The sequence below is a fragment of the Gadus macrocephalus genome, chromosome 11 (genome assembly GCF_031168955.1).
Source record: "Gadus macrocephalus chromosome 11, ASM3116895v1".
NCBI classification, from domain to species: domain Eukaryota; kingdom Metazoa; phylum Chordata; class Actinopteri; order Gadiformes; family Gadidae; genus Gadus; species Gadus macrocephalus.
The window spans coordinates 5,119,309-5,139,464 of NC_082392.1; the positions used below are offsets into that span (position 1 = coordinate 5,119,309).

The 20,156-nt window shown below is 46.2% G+C and overlaps 1 protein-coding gene across 4 annotated transcripts; it reads left to right on the forward strand.

Annotated features, from left to right (window-relative positions):
• The first annotated feature begins 200 nt into the window (after positions 1 to 200).
• Positions 201 to 19,045, forward strand: LOC132467928 (immunoglobulin superfamily DCC subclass member 3-like). Of its 4 annotated transcripts, none has more exons than XM_060065513.1 (15): positions 201 to 954; positions 5,280 to 5,316; positions 6,013 to 6,318; positions 6,414 to 6,558; positions 6,725 to 6,855; positions 7,390 to 7,527; positions 7,628 to 7,786; positions 11,498 to 11,669; positions 11,839 to 12,089; positions 12,217 to 12,381; positions 14,035 to 14,223; positions 14,931 to 15,044; positions 15,261 to 15,369; positions 15,778 to 15,886; positions 16,141 to 19,045. In XM_060065513.1, exons 3-15 carry the CDS (start codon positions 6,087 to 6,089, stop codon positions 16,261 to 16,263), a joined length of 2,037 nt encoding a protein of 678 aa, XP_059921496.1. In that variant the 5' UTR covers positions 201 to 954; positions 5,280 to 5,316; positions 6,013 to 6,086; the 3' UTR covers positions 16,264 to 19,045. The 4 variants fall into 4 exon arrangements, with proteins under 4 accessions (XP_059921496.1, XP_059921495.1, XP_059921498.1 ...); XM_060065515.1 differs by lacking the exon at positions 201 to 954 and adding an exon at positions 1,724 to 4,200 and having other exon boundaries at positions 4,255 to 5,316; XM_060065512.1 differs by lacking the exon at positions 5,280 to 5,316.
• The last annotated feature ends 1,111 nt before the right edge of the window (positions 19,046 to 20,156 follow it).

Sequence of the window (20,156 nt, forward strand, 5' to 3'; positions counted from 1 at the left end):
ACCATATCTCTCTCTCTCTCTCTATTTTTCCACGGTCTCTGGTAATGGCGGATAAAGTACAATCATTTATAGATAAAAACGATCTGGATAGATTGACTCGATGGGCTCAAACTTTCTTGTTCACATATAAGATGTTGATAGAAATGTTAAATATGCAATATGTTGACTTAATACTGTATGAACTACGGTATTATTTTATCTTCTTTATAAACTAACCATAAAATAACTCAGCTGCTATATATAGAGCTATTTATTATTATTATTATTAGATTAATTATTATTGCTTAATTATTTTATTGAAATGAACAACTAACGCTGAAGAACTCGACTGTGGCCGAGAGGGGCACACTCTGTGACGCAAAACCTCGAGAAAAACCAAAAGATATAGCCCACACCACAAGGGCCCCGGCCGTGGCCCCGGCTACAGCTACCGCAGCTACCCTTCATGGATCTACATATGAGACCACGCCCCCTTCAGGTGATCAAGTTCAGCTGCGTCACGGCTCCTGCGCGTGCTGGGGCTCGTTCACACCCCGCCCCTCCAGAGAGGTCTGTTGGGTAGGGGTTGTTTTGGGGGTAGGGGTGTGTTGGGTTAGGGCTGTTTTTTGGGTGTGTGTGTGGGGGGGGTTAAGGGTTGTGTTAAGGATGTGTTGGGGTTGGGGGGGGTGTCCCCACACTCCCCAGCTGCGGTCCATCCCGTATCCTAGATCGTCCAGTCAGTCTCTACCTCCACCTCGAGTGGAGCGCATATCGAACCGCAAGGACGTGTCATTGAATTGAATTCTCGGGTTTTTTTGTGTGAATTTTATCGCGTTATATTAATAAATGTGTGTGGTAATTAATTCACCTTTGCGGATCTAATGCATTTCAGTTTGATTTTGTGAGGATTTTGTGAAGAGGACTGAACAATGATGCGCTCGCTCCACCTGCTCTCTGCCTTCTTCATCTTGTCAGGTAAAACCACTCTCAAGTCTTTCTGTTTTTACCATGCGCATCGTTTTATATTGTTCATTATTAAAATAAATAATCCTAATGTGGGCCGATTTCATTTTGGGAAATTTTCAAAAGACAGGCACTTCTATTACCTAAAAACGTTTCATTTGTATCAATGGATTTCAGTTAATATTTCCGTTATATTATTTGGAAATAATTACAATTATTATGAACAAATAAGAGCTTTAATTGTGACCTAATATGCCTATAGGCCTATGCTCTATATTGTGCATTTTATTAGATGAATAGAAAGACTTGGCTGTGTGGTCTTTTCTATTGAACTTTATGGAATCTGTTGAACCTAGTGAAATGGCTGTTTGAGTCCGATAGCTTTTTGTTTCAACCAATGCTTGGAGCCTTAGTATATATACCATCAGTATTATATTTATGTATATTTTTCTATGTTATAAGAGTTTTATAATCTAGTCGTATCAACACATGTCTGAGCTGTTTTTCTATTATGTTTACTTTTTTTGTTTATATGTACACTTTGAAAGCCCAAAACTAATGTTGTGGTCAGGGTAGGAGCTGAAGTCAGGTCCCCTTAGACTTAGGCTGAGGGGTAGTTTGTGGTCGCCATGGTCACGGTCACAGACGGCCGAGCTAGCCAGAGGTCAACCGGGTGACCCCCGTTGACCTCAGAATATCACACACACACACACACACACACACACACACACACACACACACACACACACACACACACAATCACATCCCCCACTCACACCACACGCCACACACAAACACACACACACACACACACACACACACACACACACACACACACACACACACACACACACACACACACACACACACACACACACACCCAAAACACAATCACTTAGACATACGCACTATAGACTCCTCAACACTAATTAACATACACCAGAAAAACAAAGGATTAGGCCCATCCCATGTGTGTGGGTTGGTCTGTTGTCGAGGACGACAAAATAACATAATGTGTTTATTTTTCTAACAAATACTGTCGGATAATTATAGGAATTTGGTAGGGGGACGTTAGAGTGACACTACTGTTCAATAGCCTCTTTTGAGCCAGAATCTGGTAGCACTCTGGAGTGTGCTACATCCCAACCCTAGCGCTAACCCTTTGTTTACGGAATAATCCCTAATACTTTACGAGATGCAGGTATTTACAATGGTCAGTGCTTACTCTATCTACATCCCTTGTGAATGATTGCGTGGGAACAGAGTGTGTATTGTTGTTGAGGAACAATAACAGTGGAATCGAGTGTAAAGCGTGTAAACTGGAGTGTATAGTGAACACACAGTGTAAAACGTGTAAACTCGATGGATATATTGAGCACTACAGCGTGTGTATGGGGAAACGTAGAATGTGTATTGGCTTAAAACTAGAGCGTATATGGTGAACACTTTCGGACTAGGGTTATAGGGCGGTGAACATTATAGAATGTTTACGAACATTATAGAGTCTATTGGGTGAACCCGAGTATATGTATGAGTTTTGACGAGCCACAACTAAACAACAAATTCACGGTCAAGTTGAGGTCCAGCAATGGACCGTAGTTGAGCTGGGTGGGGTGTCGAGGCGAGAGGGTGGGGATTAGGTGCTCCGTGAGGCCGAATGCAAGACGTCCCTGACCCCACCCCCCCATAACCTCACTCTCCCATGACCCTGTGGGTTGGGGTCAAACCCCATGGGGGGAGGGAGTCACCAAGACCGACCCACCCCCCATACTGGGACCCCAGTGGAGCCAGATGGTAAAATTAATCCCTGCAGATGAGGAGAGCGCACGGCCAGCAGAGCTGAATACATAAATACAAACGCATCAACAGAAAAAACAGAAAATAATGACACATATCATATCTTATTACCCATAACACATATAGTAACCCATATCATAACACATAATAACACATATCATATCATATCATATCATATCATATAACCCATAACACATATCATAACACATAAACTGATAACACATAATAACACATATCATATCATATAACACATATAGTAACCTATATCATAACACATAAACTGATAACACATAATAACACATATCATATCATATAACACATATAGTAACCTATATCATAACACATAAACTGATAACAAATAATAACGCATATCATATCATATAACACATATAGTAACCTATATCATAACACATAAACTGATAACAAATAATGACGCATATCATATCATATAACACATATAGTAACCCATATCACAACACATACACAGATAGAATATAATGGCACATATCCTATTACATAAACACATAACACATATGATAGCGCATTACATAACACAATATACCTATATTAACACACATCCTAACGTCATAACACATTGACACAACACATATCATAGCACAATATACCTATAATAAGGTATAAAATAACACGATATACCTATAATAACCTATATCATAACACGATATCCCTGTAACAAAAATCATAACACGATATACCTATTTTAGCACATATCATAATGCATAGCGTAACACATCAACACATATTACATATTAAACCATGTCATAACACATAAATACATACAACCTATATTAACACGCATCATAACATAAAATGCATATCATAACACATAACCAAAACAAATAAAACACATATCATGACACATATCATAATATTAATATATCATAACATATCGTTACAAATAGACTGACAACACACACCTCTATAGAATATATGTGGACAACATAGGATAGACCAATCCATGAAGTCAATCCATGCCCACGTTCTGAGCAAACTAACAGAACAGGCAGTTAATATGAGTCCATGAAAGGAATAAAGTGTTGTGTTAGTGTTGTTAAATTGTCGTTCTTAACAGATGGAAAAAAAGTGGTGTTTATCGAGTTGTACTTTATAACAGAGAATAAGGGGGGACGTTGGGATAGTTAGAGTTGTAGTTTATAACAGATGATGAAGTGGTGCGTTAGCGTTGTTAGAGTTGTAGTTCATAACAGATGGGGAATAAAGTGGAAGAGTTGTACTTTCTAACAGAGAATATGTTGGTGTGTAAGCGTTATTACGGTTGTAGTTTAGAGCAGAGACAATTATGTGGTGTTTGATAGAGTTGTAGTTCATCACAAAGAGTAAATAAAGCATTGTGTAAGTGTGAGAGTTATAGTTTATAACACTACAACTCTAAAGTGGTGTAGTGTGAGAGTTGCAGTTTATAACCCAGAGAATTAAATGGTGGATGTTAGTGTTGTCATAGTTGGGGTGTAGTTTATAACACAGAGAATGAAGTGGTATGTTCGTGTTGTCAGAGTTGGGGTGTAGTTTATAACACAGAGCATGAAGTGGTATGTTCGTGTTGTCAGAGTTGGTGTGCAGTTTGTAACAGACAGAGAATAAAGTGGTATGTTAGTTGGTGTTGTCAGAGTTGGGTTTTAGTTTGTAGAGACAGAGAATAAAGGCATTATGGACGGAGAAAGAAGCGCAGCTGATTGTTCTGAGGGAGCAGATGTTGGATGTTGGATGTTGTGCCAGATTTTTTGTGGAAGGATTTAAATGGGAGGAGAGGGGGAGAGAGGGGGAGAAGGAGGCGGGAGGCGGGAGCATGTCTGGGATGAGGCCTGGGAAAGTCACCCCCAAGTTCAAGTTGAAAAGAGTTCAGAGATCAGAGGTCATTTGGATGGGGGGGAGGGGGCTGTTGAACTCTGGAGAGGATGATGGAGATAATGAAGAGGAAGAGTTCTCCAGACGCACTCCTCCTCCGCCACCTCCTCCTCCTTCTCCCGGCCCTTCTGCTGTGTTTGCATACCCTTGTGTGAATGCTCCTTTTGTGATGCAATGTGTTTCTGGTTTGCGTGTGTGTGTGTGTGTGTGTGTGTGTGTGTGTGTGTGTGTGTGTGTGTGTGTGTGTGTGTGTGTGTGTGTGTGTGTGTGTGTGTGTGTGATGGTGTGTGCGTGTGCAAGTGTGTGTGTGTGTCTGGGTAGTTACGGGGGGAGGATATGCAGAGGATGAAAAGAGCCGTCAATCATGTTAATGCAAAGTCAAGTGCAAGTTTATTCTCTAAGTTGTTAACCCGCCCAAACTCTCTATGAATCACCCCAACTCACTCATGTCCCTATAACTCTCTCCAATTCACCCCAAACCTATCCCAACGCACAATTCATTATTTTCTGCTTCATTTTAACCTTTATTTAAACATGATGTCCCACCCTATCTCATTTTAAAATACAGAAGGTTTGTGTGAAATGTCCCTCTTGGATGATGTCAGAGAAGCATTGTAGAGCTTTGATCACATCACATCTGTATCACATCTTAGGATTCATCCTCAAACCATCTGCACCAACTTCATCCTTGTAAGTATTCATCGTCATGTTCATCCAATCCATCCTAGTAAGTATTCTCTACTATAATTTAATCTACTCCTCTTCTTTATTACCTTTCATCTCATTGCTATCAATTTGAAACCTACATCAAAATAAGTATCCCCTTGATCACCACCACCACCACCATCACCACCACCATCACCACCATCACCACCAACCACCACCATCACCACCATCACCAACATCACCACCAACCACCACCATCACCAACATCACCACCAACCATCAACATCACCAACATCAGCACCAACCACCATCAACACATCCCACCCCATCATCATCATCCTCACCACCACCACCATAACCACCATCACCAACATCACCACCACCATCACCACCATCACCACCACCACCATCACCAACATCACCACCACCATCACCAATATCACCACCTCCATCACTACCGTCTCCACCTCCATCACCACCACCACCACCATCACCAACATCACCACCTCCATCACCACCACCACCACCATAACCACCATCACCAACATCACCACCACCATCACCACCATCACCACCACCACCACCACCATCACCAACATCACCACCTCCATCACTACCGTCACCACCTCCATCACCACCACCACCACCATCAGCGTCCTCTTCATCAACGCTGTTCTCCCTCCTCTTATGGTAGCTAACCTCCCTCCTCCTCTCTCTTAGTTGCCGGCGGAGCCTCAGAGTTGGCGTTCCTGAAAGAGCCGAGCGATGTCATAGCTGTGAGGGACCGGCCCTTGATGCTGGACTGCCAGGTGGAGGGGGAGGGGCCTATATCGGTCACGTGGAGGCGGAACGGCGTGGCCGTGCCTGTCGGCGCGAGGGCGAGCGTGCTGGCCAACGGCACGCTGCTCATTGAAAAGTTTTCCAAGCGGCGGGAGAGCGACGAGAGCGACGCCGGCGTGTACGACTGTTCAGCGGAGAACCGTGACGGACGCATAGTCAGCCGCAAGGCCCGCGTTCAGCTGGCCTGTAAGTAGACATCGATCTACATTATGTATACATATTACATACACATATATTATATACGTATGTGTCATTCAAGTTATTTCTCTATCTCTCTCTAGCTCTCCCTAAGTTCCTCACCCACCCAGAGTCGGTGGCGGTGGATGAAGGGGGCGTGACCAGACTCACCTGCCAAGTGAACGGGATCCCAGAGGCCAGCATCACCTGGGAGAAGAACCTCAGTCCCCTGAGCACTGAGGACACACGGTAACCACGCACCCTACAGACACACACACACACACACACACACACACACACACACACACACACACACACACACACACACACACACACACACACAGAATACGCACACAATGACTGTATACTGTGTTGTATATTTATCATAGAGTGTGTACATTGTGTGTGTGTGTAGGTACACTCTGCTGCCCCATGGAGTCCTTCAGATCTCTGGTCTCCGTCGTGGAGATGGCGGTTCGTTCCGCTGCGTTGCTACCAACATCGCTAACATCCGCTACAGCCGAGAGGCTCTGCTCACTGTAACAGGTAACACACCACTGTGTTAACGAGGCTACACCTGTCAGTCTTAACGAGGCTACACCTGTCAGTCTTAACGAGGCTACACCTCTCTGTTTTAACGAGGCTACACCTCTCTGTCTTAATGAGGCTACACCTGTCAGTCTTAACGAGGCTACACCTCTCTGTCTTAACAAGGCTACACCTCTCTGTTTTAACGAGGCTACACCTCTCTGTTTTAACGAGGCTACACCTGTCAGTCTTAACGAGGCTACACCTCTCTGTCTTAACCAGGCTACACCTGTCTGTTTTAACGTGGCTACACCTGTCAGTCTTAACAAGGCTACACCTGTCAGTCTTAACAGAACTACACCTGTTTTTCTGTGCTTCCTCCCTGTCTTATGGAGGCTAGACTGTCCATCTTACCTAGGCTACAAATCTGTCTTAATTAGTTTATACCTTTCTGTCTTCCCATGTTTTTCCATGTCTGTCTTAAGTGGGATACAACTGTCTCTCTGTGCCAGCTGTCTGTCTTATCAAGGCTACTTCTGTCTGTCTCCACAGCGGCGGGGTCCAGGACTTATAAGGAGCCGGTCATTCTGTCCGGTCCACAGAACCTCACCATCACGGTCCACGAGACAGCCATCCTGGAGTGCATCGCTACGGGCAACCCCAGGCCCATCGTCTCATGGAGTCGCCTTGGTAACAACACCCTTGGTCGTCTGTAGTACTGAAGCTCGTTTAGTTTAGCCGTCAACTGGACTCGCGTCCTGAATGCCTCTCGATGTCTCGCCCTCTCCAGACGGTCGCTCTATCGGCGTGGAGGGAATCCAGGTGCTGGGAACCGGGAACCTGATGATCTCCGACGCGTCCCTGCAGCACTCCGGGGTCTACGTGTGCTCGGCCAACCGGCCAGGCACCCGGATACGGAGGACGGCCCTGGGGCGCCTGGTGGTGCAAGGTCAGAACAGCAGAACCCTACTCTGAACCCCAGAACCATACTCTGAACCCCAGAACCCTAGTCTTAACCCAAGAACCCTAGTCTGAACCCTAGAACCCTAGCCTGAACCCCAGAACCCTAGTCTTAACCCAAGAACCCTAGTCTGAACCCTAGAACCCTAGTCTGAACCCCAGAACCCTACTCTGAACCCCAGAACCCTAGTCTGAACCCCAGAACCCTAGTCTGAACCCCAGAACCCTAGTCTGAACCCTAGAACCCTAGTCTGAACACCAGAACCCTACTCTGAACCCCAGAACCCTAGTCTTAACCCAAGAACCCTAGTCTGAACCCTAGAACCCTAGTCTGAACCCAAGAACCCTACCCTGAACCCCAGAACCCTAGTCTGAACCCCAGAACCCTAGTCTGAACCCCAGAACCCTAGCCTGAACCCTAGAACCCTAGTCTGAACCCCAGAACCCTAGTCTTAACCCAAGAACCCTACCCTGAACCCCAGAACCCTAGTCTGAACCCCAGAACCCTAGTCTGAACAACAGAACCCTACTCTGAACCCCAGAACCCTAGTCTGAACCCCAGAACCCTAGTCTGAACCCCAGAACCCTAGCCTGAACCCTAGAACCCTAGTCTGAACCCCAGAACCCTAGTCTGAACAACAGAACCCTACTCTGAACCCCAGAAACCTACTCTGAACCCCAGAACCCTAGTCTGAACCGCGGAACCCTAGTCTTAACCCAAGAACCCTAGTCTTAACCCAAGAATCCTACTCTGAACCCTAGAACCCTACTCTGAACCCCAGAACACTAGTCTGAACCCCAGAACCCTACTCTGAACCCTAGAACCCTAGTCAAGAGTCTTTCCCCAGAACACTAGTCTGAGACCCAGAACCGCAGAACTGTAGTCAGTCAACCAGAACACAGACGCCCAGTACCAGAACCCTAGTTAGACCCACCTGGATTGATAGATGAATGGATGGATGGATGGATGGATGGATGGATGGATGGATGGATGGATGGATGGATGGATGGATGGATGGATGGATGGATGGATGGATGGATGGATGGATGGATGGATGGATGGACGGATGGATGGATGGATGGATGGATGGATGGATGGATGGATGGATGGATGGATGGATGGATGGATGGATGGATGGACGGATGGAGACAGACTGACAGCCATACAGCCAGACAGAGAAGCAGCTTAGTGTGTAGCTGCAACCTCGTGGTTCCCAGGGTTGGTGAATATTCATCAGCACCCACCCTGACTGACCCTGGCCACTCAACATCACAATGAACATGTGGCGCAGACGTGCAGCCCGCGGAGCTCTGTGATTGGACCATCTCCGTCCGACCTCATAGCCCCCTGACACGGGCTGACAGATTTAAGGGTCCTCACTCAGAGATGACATCACAGTCTCAGCATTTTTATGAAGTTTGTGAGTGTGATGGTGTGTTAGTGTGGGTTCATGTGTTTTATTGTGTGTCGCTAGAGGAAACCATTCCCCTTCCCTATGCTCAGATCCTGTTGAGGTTTTAGGAGAATAAACCTACATCTTTTAATTCTAGATGAACTGCATCTAGATGATGTAGATGCCTCCACTTGCTGATCGCAGACCGAATTAAAGACGTCATTAAAACAGCAGCTGGCAGCCAAGTTCAAGTGTGAAATTCACCTTCAACCCCTCCCCTCCCCCTAACACCGCCCTACACCCCCTCGTATCCACCCACCATCCCGTCTTCCACAAAGACAACACACACACACACACACACACACACACACACACACACACACACACACTCCCAATCCCACCACCCATTGTCCACAAAGGCTCACACATGCAAACGCAAATACACTCACTCACACACACACACACAATCCCAATCCCCGTTCTCCACAAGGACAACACACAGACGCAAACTCACACACACTCACACTCACACCATCCCCATCCCAATACCCCTTCTCCACAAAGACAGCACACACACACGCACTCCCAATCCCACCACCCGTTCTCAACAAAGACAACACACATACACACGCAAAATGCACACACACTTATGCCCACACACATACACACACACCGTGCTTCTATGCATCTCTTCCATACCAATAATGTTGTTGTGTTTTGCCTCAAAAGTGCTTTTTTGCAAACAGATGAATTTAATTCCAACAATTTAAGCCAGGAGCTATTATGTTCAATTCTCCCTTTTAAACTACATACCCCAAATCATGAAATCATCAACGAATCTAGTAAAATTCAGTCATCGATAACTCCCCAACATAAGCGCCAGATGCTCTCTGGATAGATAGATAGGACCTCCTGGGGGATTATAGATCCAGGGCCGTCTCTCTTCTAGCTGTCAGCCGGTACGGGAGCCAGCAGGGCCAAAAGCACACCACAAATCACACCACTTTGACAAACTCAATCCATTTCCGCCAAAAGCATTTATAAATCAGAGAAATAATGACATCACTAAAGCAGTGAGCTGGAGCCCGTTAATACTGCTAAATCTGTCCTACAACTTCTGCACGGCAATTCTATCAAATGGGACGATAAATATGTGAAACACAAATATTCAGATTAGGGTAAGGGAGACCTGTCTTTAATAATATGAAACCTTTACATTTATAAACAAGCTAAGTATATACATAATAATGCTATTCCTCGTTCATAAATACTATATACATGGCTGAAACAATACAAAATAATTATTTCTGTGTACCTCTCTGTCTCTGTCTCTGTCTCTGTCTCTTTCTCTGTCTCTCTCTCTCTGTCTCTCTCTCTCTCTCTCTCTCTCTCTCTCTCTCTCTCTCTCTCTCTCTCTCTCTCTCTCTCCCCCCTACCCACTCTCTCTCTCTCTCTCTCTCTCTCTCTCTCTCTCTCTCTCTCTCTCTCTCTCTCTCTCTCTCTCTCTCTCTCTCTCTCTCTCTCTCTCTCTCTCTCTCTCTCTCTCTCTCTCTCTCCCCCCTACCCACTCTCTCTCTCTCTCTCTCTCTCTCTCTCTCTCTCTCTCTCTCTCTCCCTATTTTTATTCTGTAACAAATTCTATGTACCGCAAATAGTTTACAAAATCGGATCTCTGTCTCCCACGTACACACAAACATACACAAACACACATACACACACACACACACACGCACGCACTCATTGATTAATGGTTCCTTTTAGATGTGGGCCCCTACTGCCCTCTGACCTGTGACCCTGTGCCCCCCCTCACTTGCGCACACACACGCACACACACACACACGCAAACACACACGCACACACACACACACACACACACACACACACACACACACCACACACACACACACACACACACACACACACACACACACACACACACACACACATACAGACACTCTGAGTGACAATTTGGATGTGGGTGGGGGTGGGGACTGCAAGAGGTTAAGTTGGGACACATGTTTCCATGGCAACCAGATTTGGGGAGACTGCACCTGTCTTCTGTGACACACACACACACACACACACACACACACACACACACACACACACACACACACACACACACACACACACACACACACACACACACACACACACACACACAGGAATTGCACTTGTTTTAATGGTATTTTTTTATGTCAACTATATTTCTGTAGCTATTGGTTCATATTTGAATTGCGAGTATTAATATTATTTATTTTATTTTTTTCATATTTATTAATTATTTTTTATTTTATTTTTCTCAGCTCCACCTGAGTTCCTGCAGTGGCCGCAGTCTGTGTCTAGGCCACCAGGTGGCAGTGCGGTGCTGACCTGCAGCGCGCAGGGCGTCCCCGAGCCGCATATCATCTGGCTGAAGAACGGAAAGATCCTTTCGCCTGGGAGTGGGAACAACGTCAAGCTCACCAACAACAACACGTGTGTAACTCTCATTAGCACACCCACCCTGCTCTGTGTCACCTTTTACAAATCCACCCTTTATATCAGTCAGCACAAAGCAAATAATCGATATTGTTTTATATTATTATTAATATATATATATAACATATATATGTTTTATATTATAATATTACATATTGTATTACAGGACTCTAGCCATAACCCGTATCACAGCGGAAGATGAGGCCATCTATCAGTGCATCGCTGAGAACAGCGCTGGCACCAACCAGGCCAGTGCCCGCCTGGCCCTAAGCCCCTCCTCCCAACTACCTGAAGCCCCTGCACACCTTCAGGCCACGCCCACTTCCTCCACCTCCGTGAAGCTGAGCTGGGAGCGCCCCTCCCCCGAGGTCACAGAGCACATCATCGGATATGTGCTGCACATACGCATGTTGGGAGGTAGGGGGCGCCAGACACCACTCTGATCCTAACGATACGTGAAACACGGAATATGTGTTGTATGTAAAATGAAAGCGATGACTCACGAGAGCATCGGTATCCTAAGTGCCTCCGTTGGATGTTTCAGAGCCAGACAGTAAGGAGCTTCAGGAGGCGGTCAGCAAGACCACCTTCCAGCATGAGTTCTCCTCCCTGGAGCCGGCCACCGCCTACTCCATCTACCTGAAGGCCTACTCCCCGCTGGGGGCCAGCCAGAGCTCCAGCACCCTCGTCACCACCACCCTTGGGGGCGGTACGAACTTCTCACTACACTACAACACTTTCCATAAGAGTTTTATTAGTGTCCATAAAGGGATGCACAGAGTCAGCGATGCGTCAGGGTTGGCCTGTCCTTACCTGGATTCAGACGAGTTGTTGCGTTCCAAATTCATCACTGTGCCTCTAGAAGGGGAGGTCGCTGGGTTGACATCTACTCTCCGTTAGCCGCATCAGTTGATTTGTCTCTCAGTGTCTCCCTCTATATCTCCTAAAAGTCGGTCAGTCTCTGTCTCTCTCTCTCTCTCTCTCTCTCTCTCTCTCTCTCTCTCTCTCTCTCTCTCTCTCTCTCTCTCTCTCTCTCTCTCTCTCTCTCTCTGTCTCCTTACAGTCTCCATGTCTCTCTCTCTCTCACTCTCTCTATCTCCAAACAGTCTCCTTGTCTCTCTCTATCTTCAAACAGTCTCCTTGTCTCTCTCTATCTGCAAACAGTCTCCTTGTGTCTCTCACTCCTAACAGTCTCCTTGTCTCTCTCTGTCTCCTAACAGTCTCCTTGTCTCTCTCTGTCTCCAACAGTTTCCTTGTGTCTCTGTCTCCTAACAGTCTCCTTGTCTCTCTCTGTCTCCTAACAGTCTCCTTGTCTCTCTCTGTCTCCTAACAGTCTCCTTGTCTCTCTCTCTGTCTCCAACAGTCTCCTTGTGTCTCTGTCTCCTAACAGTCTCCTTGTCTCTCTCTGTCTCCTAACAGTCTCCTTGTCTCTCTCTGTCTCCTAACAGTCTCCTTGTCTCTCTCTGTCTCCTAACAGTCTCCTTGTCTCTCTCTGTCTCCAACACTCTCCTTGTCTCTCTCTGTCTCCAAACAGTCTCCTTGTCTCTCTCTGTCTCCTAACAGTCTCCTTGTCTCTCTCTGTCTCCTAACAGTCTCCTTGTCTCTCTCTGTCTCCAAACAGTCTCCTTGTCTCTCTCTGTCTCCTAACAGTCTCCTTGTCTCTCTCCGTCTCCTAACAGTCTCCTTGTCTCTCTCTGTCTCCAAACAGTCTCCTTGTGTCTCTGTCTCCTAACAGTCTCCTTGTCTCTCTCTGTCTCCTAACAGTCTCCTTGTCTCTCTCTGTCTCCTAACAGTCTCCTTGTCTCTCTCTGTCTCCTAACAGTCTCCTTGTCTCTCTCTGTCTCCTAACAGTCTCCTTGTCTCTCTCTGTCTCCAACAGTTTCCTTGTGTCTCTGTCTCCTAACAGTCTCCTTGTCTCTCTCTGTCTCCTAACAGTCTCCTTGTCTCTCTCTGTCTCCTAACAGTCTCCTTGTCTCTCTCTCTGTCTCCAACAGTCTCCTTGTGTCTCTGTCTCCTAACAGTCTCCTTGTCTCTCTCTGTCTCCTAACAGTCTCCTTGTGTCTCTGTCTCCTAACAGTCTCCTTGTCTCTCTCTGTCTCCTAACAGTCTCCTTGTCTCTCTCTGTCTCCTAACAGTCTCCTTGTCTCTCTCTGTCTCCAAACAGTCTCCTTGTCTCTCTCTGTCTCCTAACAGTCTCCTTGTCTCTCTCTGTCTCCAAACAGTCTCCTTGTGTCTCTGTCTCCTAACAGTCTCCTTGTCTCTCTCTGTCTCCAAACAGTCTCCTTGTGTCTCTGTCTCCTAACAGTCTCCTTGTCTCTCTCTGTCTCCTAACAGTCTCCTTGTCTCTCTCTGTCTCCAACAGTCCCTGCCTCCCAGACCTTCCTCACTAAGGTGCTGAACCGGACCGCCGTGCAGGTGTTCTGGGAGCTGCCGTCCAAGCCCGGGAAGGTTGAGGGCTTCCGGCTGTCCCACCGCCGTGTCCCCCTCCCGGACTTCCAGGCTCTAGAGACCCTCCCCGCCCACATCAACACCCACACCTACTCCGGCCTGGGTCAGTCATATAGACTATATAATCAATATTATTTCTGAAGATACATAGATGATATACATCATATACACATATTATAGAAAATACATGATATACGTCTATGTGTTGTCATGGTACCGGTGTGTTCCTGTAGCAGTGGGTGGTTTCGTTCAGTGGCGTCACTGGGCTGTTTCATTCATGGTGTGGATATTATTTGATTAGCCCAGAATCTACGTGGTTTTTTTTTGCTTTACACTAGAAACAAACATGGAGATTCCAGGGGCATCTCAAAGTAGCCTAGTCCTTCTAGATAGTCCTTCTGGCAAGAGAATAAACGATTTAAAAACATAACCAGACTGTTTACCACCTCAAGTGAATTAGCCTATCCTATCTCCTGTCATATATATACATACATATAAGGTCTGTCTCAATTGTATTCATTTAACTCTGAAATAACTTGAATGGAACTTTAAATGTCTGGGGATAAGCAGCACTGCAGTCAGGCAGCTATTTAAAGCTACAATAAACGGTGTATTTTTTATATTTATGCAAAGCATTATGAAAAAATGTGCATCCGCAATAAAGCATACAAAAAAAATTGCCGCACTCATTTTCCCTTTCCCCCTGGGCTGGGCCCCCGGGATATTTCAGAAACCTAGAACCGCCCCTGGTTTCGTTGTGAGGTCCATGTTAGCGGTGTGTGTCGTCAAGGTAACCCTGTGTCCCCGTAGAAGCGGCCGGTGTGTACGAGGTGAGGCTGGTGGCCTACAACGGGAACGGAGACGGTGCGGCCACCCGGCGGTTGGTCTCCCTGGCCGACCCCCAGCCCCGCCCCGAAACTACAGGTAGCCCCCCCCACCCCCACACCCACCTCTCCTCACCCTGGGGTCGTTGTAACCAGTGGGGCCCCCCCTGTAACCTCTGTGTGTGTGTCCCTGTGTGTGTGTGTGTGTGTGTGTGTGTGTGTGTGTGTGTGTGTGTGTGTGTGTGTGTGTGTGTGTGTGTGTGTGTGTGTGTGTGTGTGTGTGTGTGTGTGTGTGTGTGTGTGTGTGTGTGCGCAGGGTGTAACTGTGAGGACAACCACGGCTCCGGCCTGCTGATCGGCGTCCACATCAGCCTGGCCTGCATCGTCTGCTGCCTCCTCTTCCTCGTCTTCGGTTACAGACACAGGTAAATAGAGGCCAGTGGAGGGCCAGTAGGGGCCAGTAGGGGCCAGTAGGGGGCCAGTGGGGGGCAGTAGAGTGCAGTAGGGGGCAGTAGAGGGGCCAGTAGGGGCCAGTAGGGGCCAGTAGGGGGCCAGTGGGGGGCAGTAGAGTGCAGTAGGGGGCAGTAGAGGGCCAGTAGAGGAGCCAGTAGGGGGCAGTAGAGGGGCCAGTGGAGGGGCCAGTAGGGGCCAGTAGGGGCCAGTAGAGGCCAGTAGAGGCCAGTAGGGGCCAGTAGGGGCCAGTAGGGGGCAGTAGAGGGGCCAGTCGGAGCCAGTAGAGGGCAGTAGAGGGGCCAGTAGGGCCCAGTAGAGGGCCAGTAGGGGGCAGTAGAGGGGCCAGTACACTGTGAATATTTCATCCGTTTTCTCTGCAGAAAGGGGACCCAGGACCGCTGGACCCTTCCTAGGGGCCCCGTTGGAACCAGGGCCCCTAAAGACGTAGCATCCCCGGGTCGCCCCGAAGCCATTGAGCTGAGCATTCAGGTTAGTTACCCCTTGTTTAGAAACAAACATACACACTCACACACCAACACTCAAACACACGTGCACACAAACCCAAACATGCACACACACACCCACACACACACACACACACACACACACACACACACACACACACACACACACTCTCACACACCAACACACAAGCACACATGCACACACACACACACACACACACACACGGACACACAAACACAAAGATTGTCTTGTATTAACGTCCGGTTCTCCACCCACAGGGACGTGACCCCACCCCTGCTCCAGCGACGGAGAACCCTCCTCCGCCCTGCCAGGTCCTGGTGGAGGCACCACCCCCCTGTCGCTCCGGCACAGACACCGACCAACACACAACCTCTCCCTAACCCTCACCCCTTCCCCTTACCCATACCCTCACCCTCTCCCCTTACCCTGTCTCTCGGTCTCTGCTTCTTCGCCTGTCCTGCGAACCAAAGCATTACCCCCTTAGAGTCGCAGCCCGGCGCTGTCCAAGAACTTGAGATATGCTATCTCCTAAAGGGACTGTGATGTCTTTGTATCCCTGTGTGCTGATTCAACACCTCACACAAACTCACTCTTTATGATTTTCACCAACGATGCCCAGTTTTATATTCCGCCAAACGCTTCGTCCCAGCGGCCTTGCGGCTGTCCGAGCAGAGAGCCTCCCAGCGAGGGATGGTGCCAAAGTTACAGCTCTGCTCCGACACGCCCTTCATGAACGACAAGCCTTAGCCACCGACGTGGCCTCCAATGTTTGACTGAGTCCTGACAGCGGGAGGCGAAGCAGAGACAACCCCCCCCCTCCTCCCTCCTCCCCTCCTCCCTCCTCCCTCCCCCCTCCTCCCTCCTCCCTCCTCCCTCCTCCCTCCACCCCACAGAACTCTTTAGCTCCAAAGATAGCTACCTCAGCGTGGCCACAGACGCCTCAGCTACACAAGGAACCACTTTGCCTCGAGCTGCTGGAAAAGCAAGCCAACCCCCCAACCAAAAGGGCTGTCTGACGCCCCTGTTCTATTGTATGTAATGCCTTTGTCCGTGTCAACAGCCCACCTCCTGTGGGGAAATACAGGAGCCCTGAGACTGTGATTGTTGTTGCTGCTGCGCCTCTTCCTCCCTCCTCCTCCTCCTCCTCCTCCTCTTCCCCGGGCCTGATGGGGAAGCCGAGGGGGGCATGGTGTGTTGTGCCTCACTACCCAGACCTTCTGGACTGGTTCTGGAACATTCTGCTTCTGGTAAAGGAGTATTGTTTAGCATCAGGGTCCCAATGTTTGTGAATGGGGTTTTATTACGTGGACCGACCTGAGGATCGAGGTCCTCGACACACGGGGGGGCAGGAAACAGGATGTCCAAGTCCCTTCCTCTTCACCTGATCCGGTTCTCTGGAATGCTCTCTGCCGCTACGCTAAAGAATACCTCTGGCATGTTGAGCTTCACAGAGACGTGATTTTTCTATGACACACCATTTTCATTTTCTTTAAAAAAAAAAGATTTGAACAAAAAGCATCTCTACATTTACAGAACTGCCTCTCTGTAGATCTATTTAGAAAGATATCCAAAGATGAAAAGTGTTTTGTGCAAGCTGTAAGTGTTGAGGTGTCGGAGTGAACAGTCCTCTCCTTCTTCGCACGGGACAGATTTTGATCTCTTTTTGACTTGAGGATAATTCTATATTTTCACATATTATGAAGAGAACTCCCTAGAAGTAGTGAAGTCTGCCAAATACGTGTGTCTCGACCTGTAGGAAACACCAGAACCAAATGTCAGATTAATTTTTATACTCTTTGATATAGAAGCCCAGTATGATGAGGGATTTTACTTTGGATTGCGTGTGTTTGTTTTTTTTGTTAGATGGGGGTACGCTGGAGGGGTCCTTGTCTTGTCATGTATGAAATTGATAACTATACCTACCAATACAAACTATTTGCTAACTCAGACCCTTAGTTTAACAGTTAACTAGACCAACCATTATACACTGTTAGTTAACCAGGCCAACCAAAACACACAGTTAGTTAACCAGGCCAACCAATACTGACCATAAGTCAACCAGACGAAATAGTTAGTTAGCAAGAACCTTGCTAGTTAGTTAGCAAGGTTCTTGCTAACTAACCTAGTTAGTTAGCTAACTAACCTAGTTAGTTAGCAAGAACAGAACACTGTTCTTTATCGAGCCCAATTAAACAGTTTACTAGACAACCCAATAGTCTCCAAACCAAATAGTAGCCCAACCAATAAGTTAACCAAAACCTTTGTTAAAATACAGACAGAGATTCACACCATTTATTGTGGTTCCAAACAAGTAATTGTAAAATATATTAGCAATAACTTTGTCAGTTAGATAGGATTTCTTCTTTTTTTTTACCATTATACCTGTCAGATGTGAAAGGAGTATGCTGCCAAAATAAGAGCTTCTTTAACATGCTATTCTATAGTTTGTTGACCCGGTGATGAATTTTGTAATTAGAAGATGTGAAACTGTGTTTTCTGCATCGGGTAAGGTAACTTTTATAACACTTTTATAACCTATAACGTCTGCATATGGGAGCAACAGCCATAAATATATATGTTTACTTGCCATATTTAATAAGCCATAAGGATTGTTTTGAAGCCATATTCTACACTATTGAATGCTGAAGTTCTGGTGATACACATGTTCTGATGCTGTTATTCAGGTCAGAAACAAAGCTTACCTCTTGCTTTTTACAAAATATTTAGTTTAGAAAGTGAAAAAGTAGAATGATATACTGATCCATGGCTCTGACCAAGGAGAAAATGCTTTAACGTTATGAATATTATTTTTCTCTTTCTTCTTTTCTTTAAACATTACTGGGAGGATTGCCCAAAGCTTTAAGATGGTTTTAAGAAGACTAGGGTCAGTCAAAGATTGATTGACACAGACACAGACACAGATGTTTTGCTTCGGAAATAATTCAATTGCAAATAATACTAAACAATTTGTATATTATCAGAAAAATGGATTCATATTTTTCTCCTAACATCTGAAATGAACGGACTGTATTGTCTCTCTCCCAGATAGAAAACACATGATGTCCTTCTAGACTTCTTCATGTTCACCACGTGTTTCTGGTGATCTCTGTTCTTCCATCTGATGTTCTGATACCTGCAAACCAAATAAAACAATGTCGTTGACTCCTTGTCCTTTCCCCTCTAGACCCACACACAAACCGTCACAGACAGACCCCCAAACACAGACATAAGGACAGGAGGACAGAAGTTCATACAGACACACTAACAGACCAACTCTAGACTCTGATAGCATGATCCTGTTTAGATACCAAATCTATCCCGTATTCTATTTATAGAGCGACATCAGAGGCCAACAGGTCACCATGGAAACTAGACCCCTAATAAGGAAAGGGATCCTCCTCAAGGTTTGTCGTCGTTGACCGTTGAGCTATGTTGAGTACATTTGTAAAGGAGGAAACAAAATCGATAATATATTCCCCCAAGTTATGCAAGGGCATTGTGAAAATGAGCATTGCACAGGTCTATATGTGTCACAGACCTGCTGTGCGGCCATGTTATATGCAGCAGCTCCAAGGAAGAAGGGAGTAGAAGAGATGTGACCCCATCTCATCATATATTTATGTTATTTTCCTCAGGAATAGGTTCTCTGAGTAGCCCTTTTGACAGGGATCAACCTAATTCTATGGAGCAAAGACGGATAGACCTGTGTGATCATATAGTTTTATTATCACAAAGAGACCCTGAGGCATACACAATCATTCCATAATGTAGTTATATCTGAACGGTACATAATAATCATAATAATCTTTCAATATAGTTATATCTGGAATATGTGATTTGTTCATCTGTGCCACACACATCTCAATTCTAAAAGATTATATTTATCAATGCATAGACTTCAATAGTACCAATCAATACAGGTGTTTACAGGGCTAATAAATCAATACAGCTTTTCACAGTGTTGATATGACAATACGGGTGTTTACAGGGTAAATTGAACAACCTTCACTATAATCATTTTGATGCACCCCCATGCAAATACCATACAGAGAGGTATGCAACAAATCATTTGTCTATATGTATACTGTATGTATGTTCATATATACTACTGCCATGCACACATATATAACTGTATATATGCATATGTAACGATGAACAGGATATATTTATCTTTATTTGATTCCTCGTGATGTTAAAAACAGATCAAAACAAACAACAGCGCTGAAAGGACAGCTCTTTCTTTTAGGTATTGCTGGCTAATCTGATATTCATT

Excerpts from the sequence above, each read along its gene's own strand:
- LOC132467928 (XM_060065512.1), top strand. The coding sequence starts at position 909 with ATGATGCGCTCGCTCCACCTGCTCTCTGCCTTCTTCATCTTGTCAG. Across the intron at positions 6,319-6,413 it reads GGCCCGCGTTCAGCTGGCCT|CTCTCCCTAAGTTCCTCACC; the intron begins GTAAGTAGACAT and ends ATCTCTCTCTAG. Across the intron at positions 7,528-7,627 it reads CGTCTCATGGAGTCGCCTTG|ACGGTCGCTCTATCGGCGTG; the intron begins GTAACAACACCC and ends CGCCCTCTCCAG.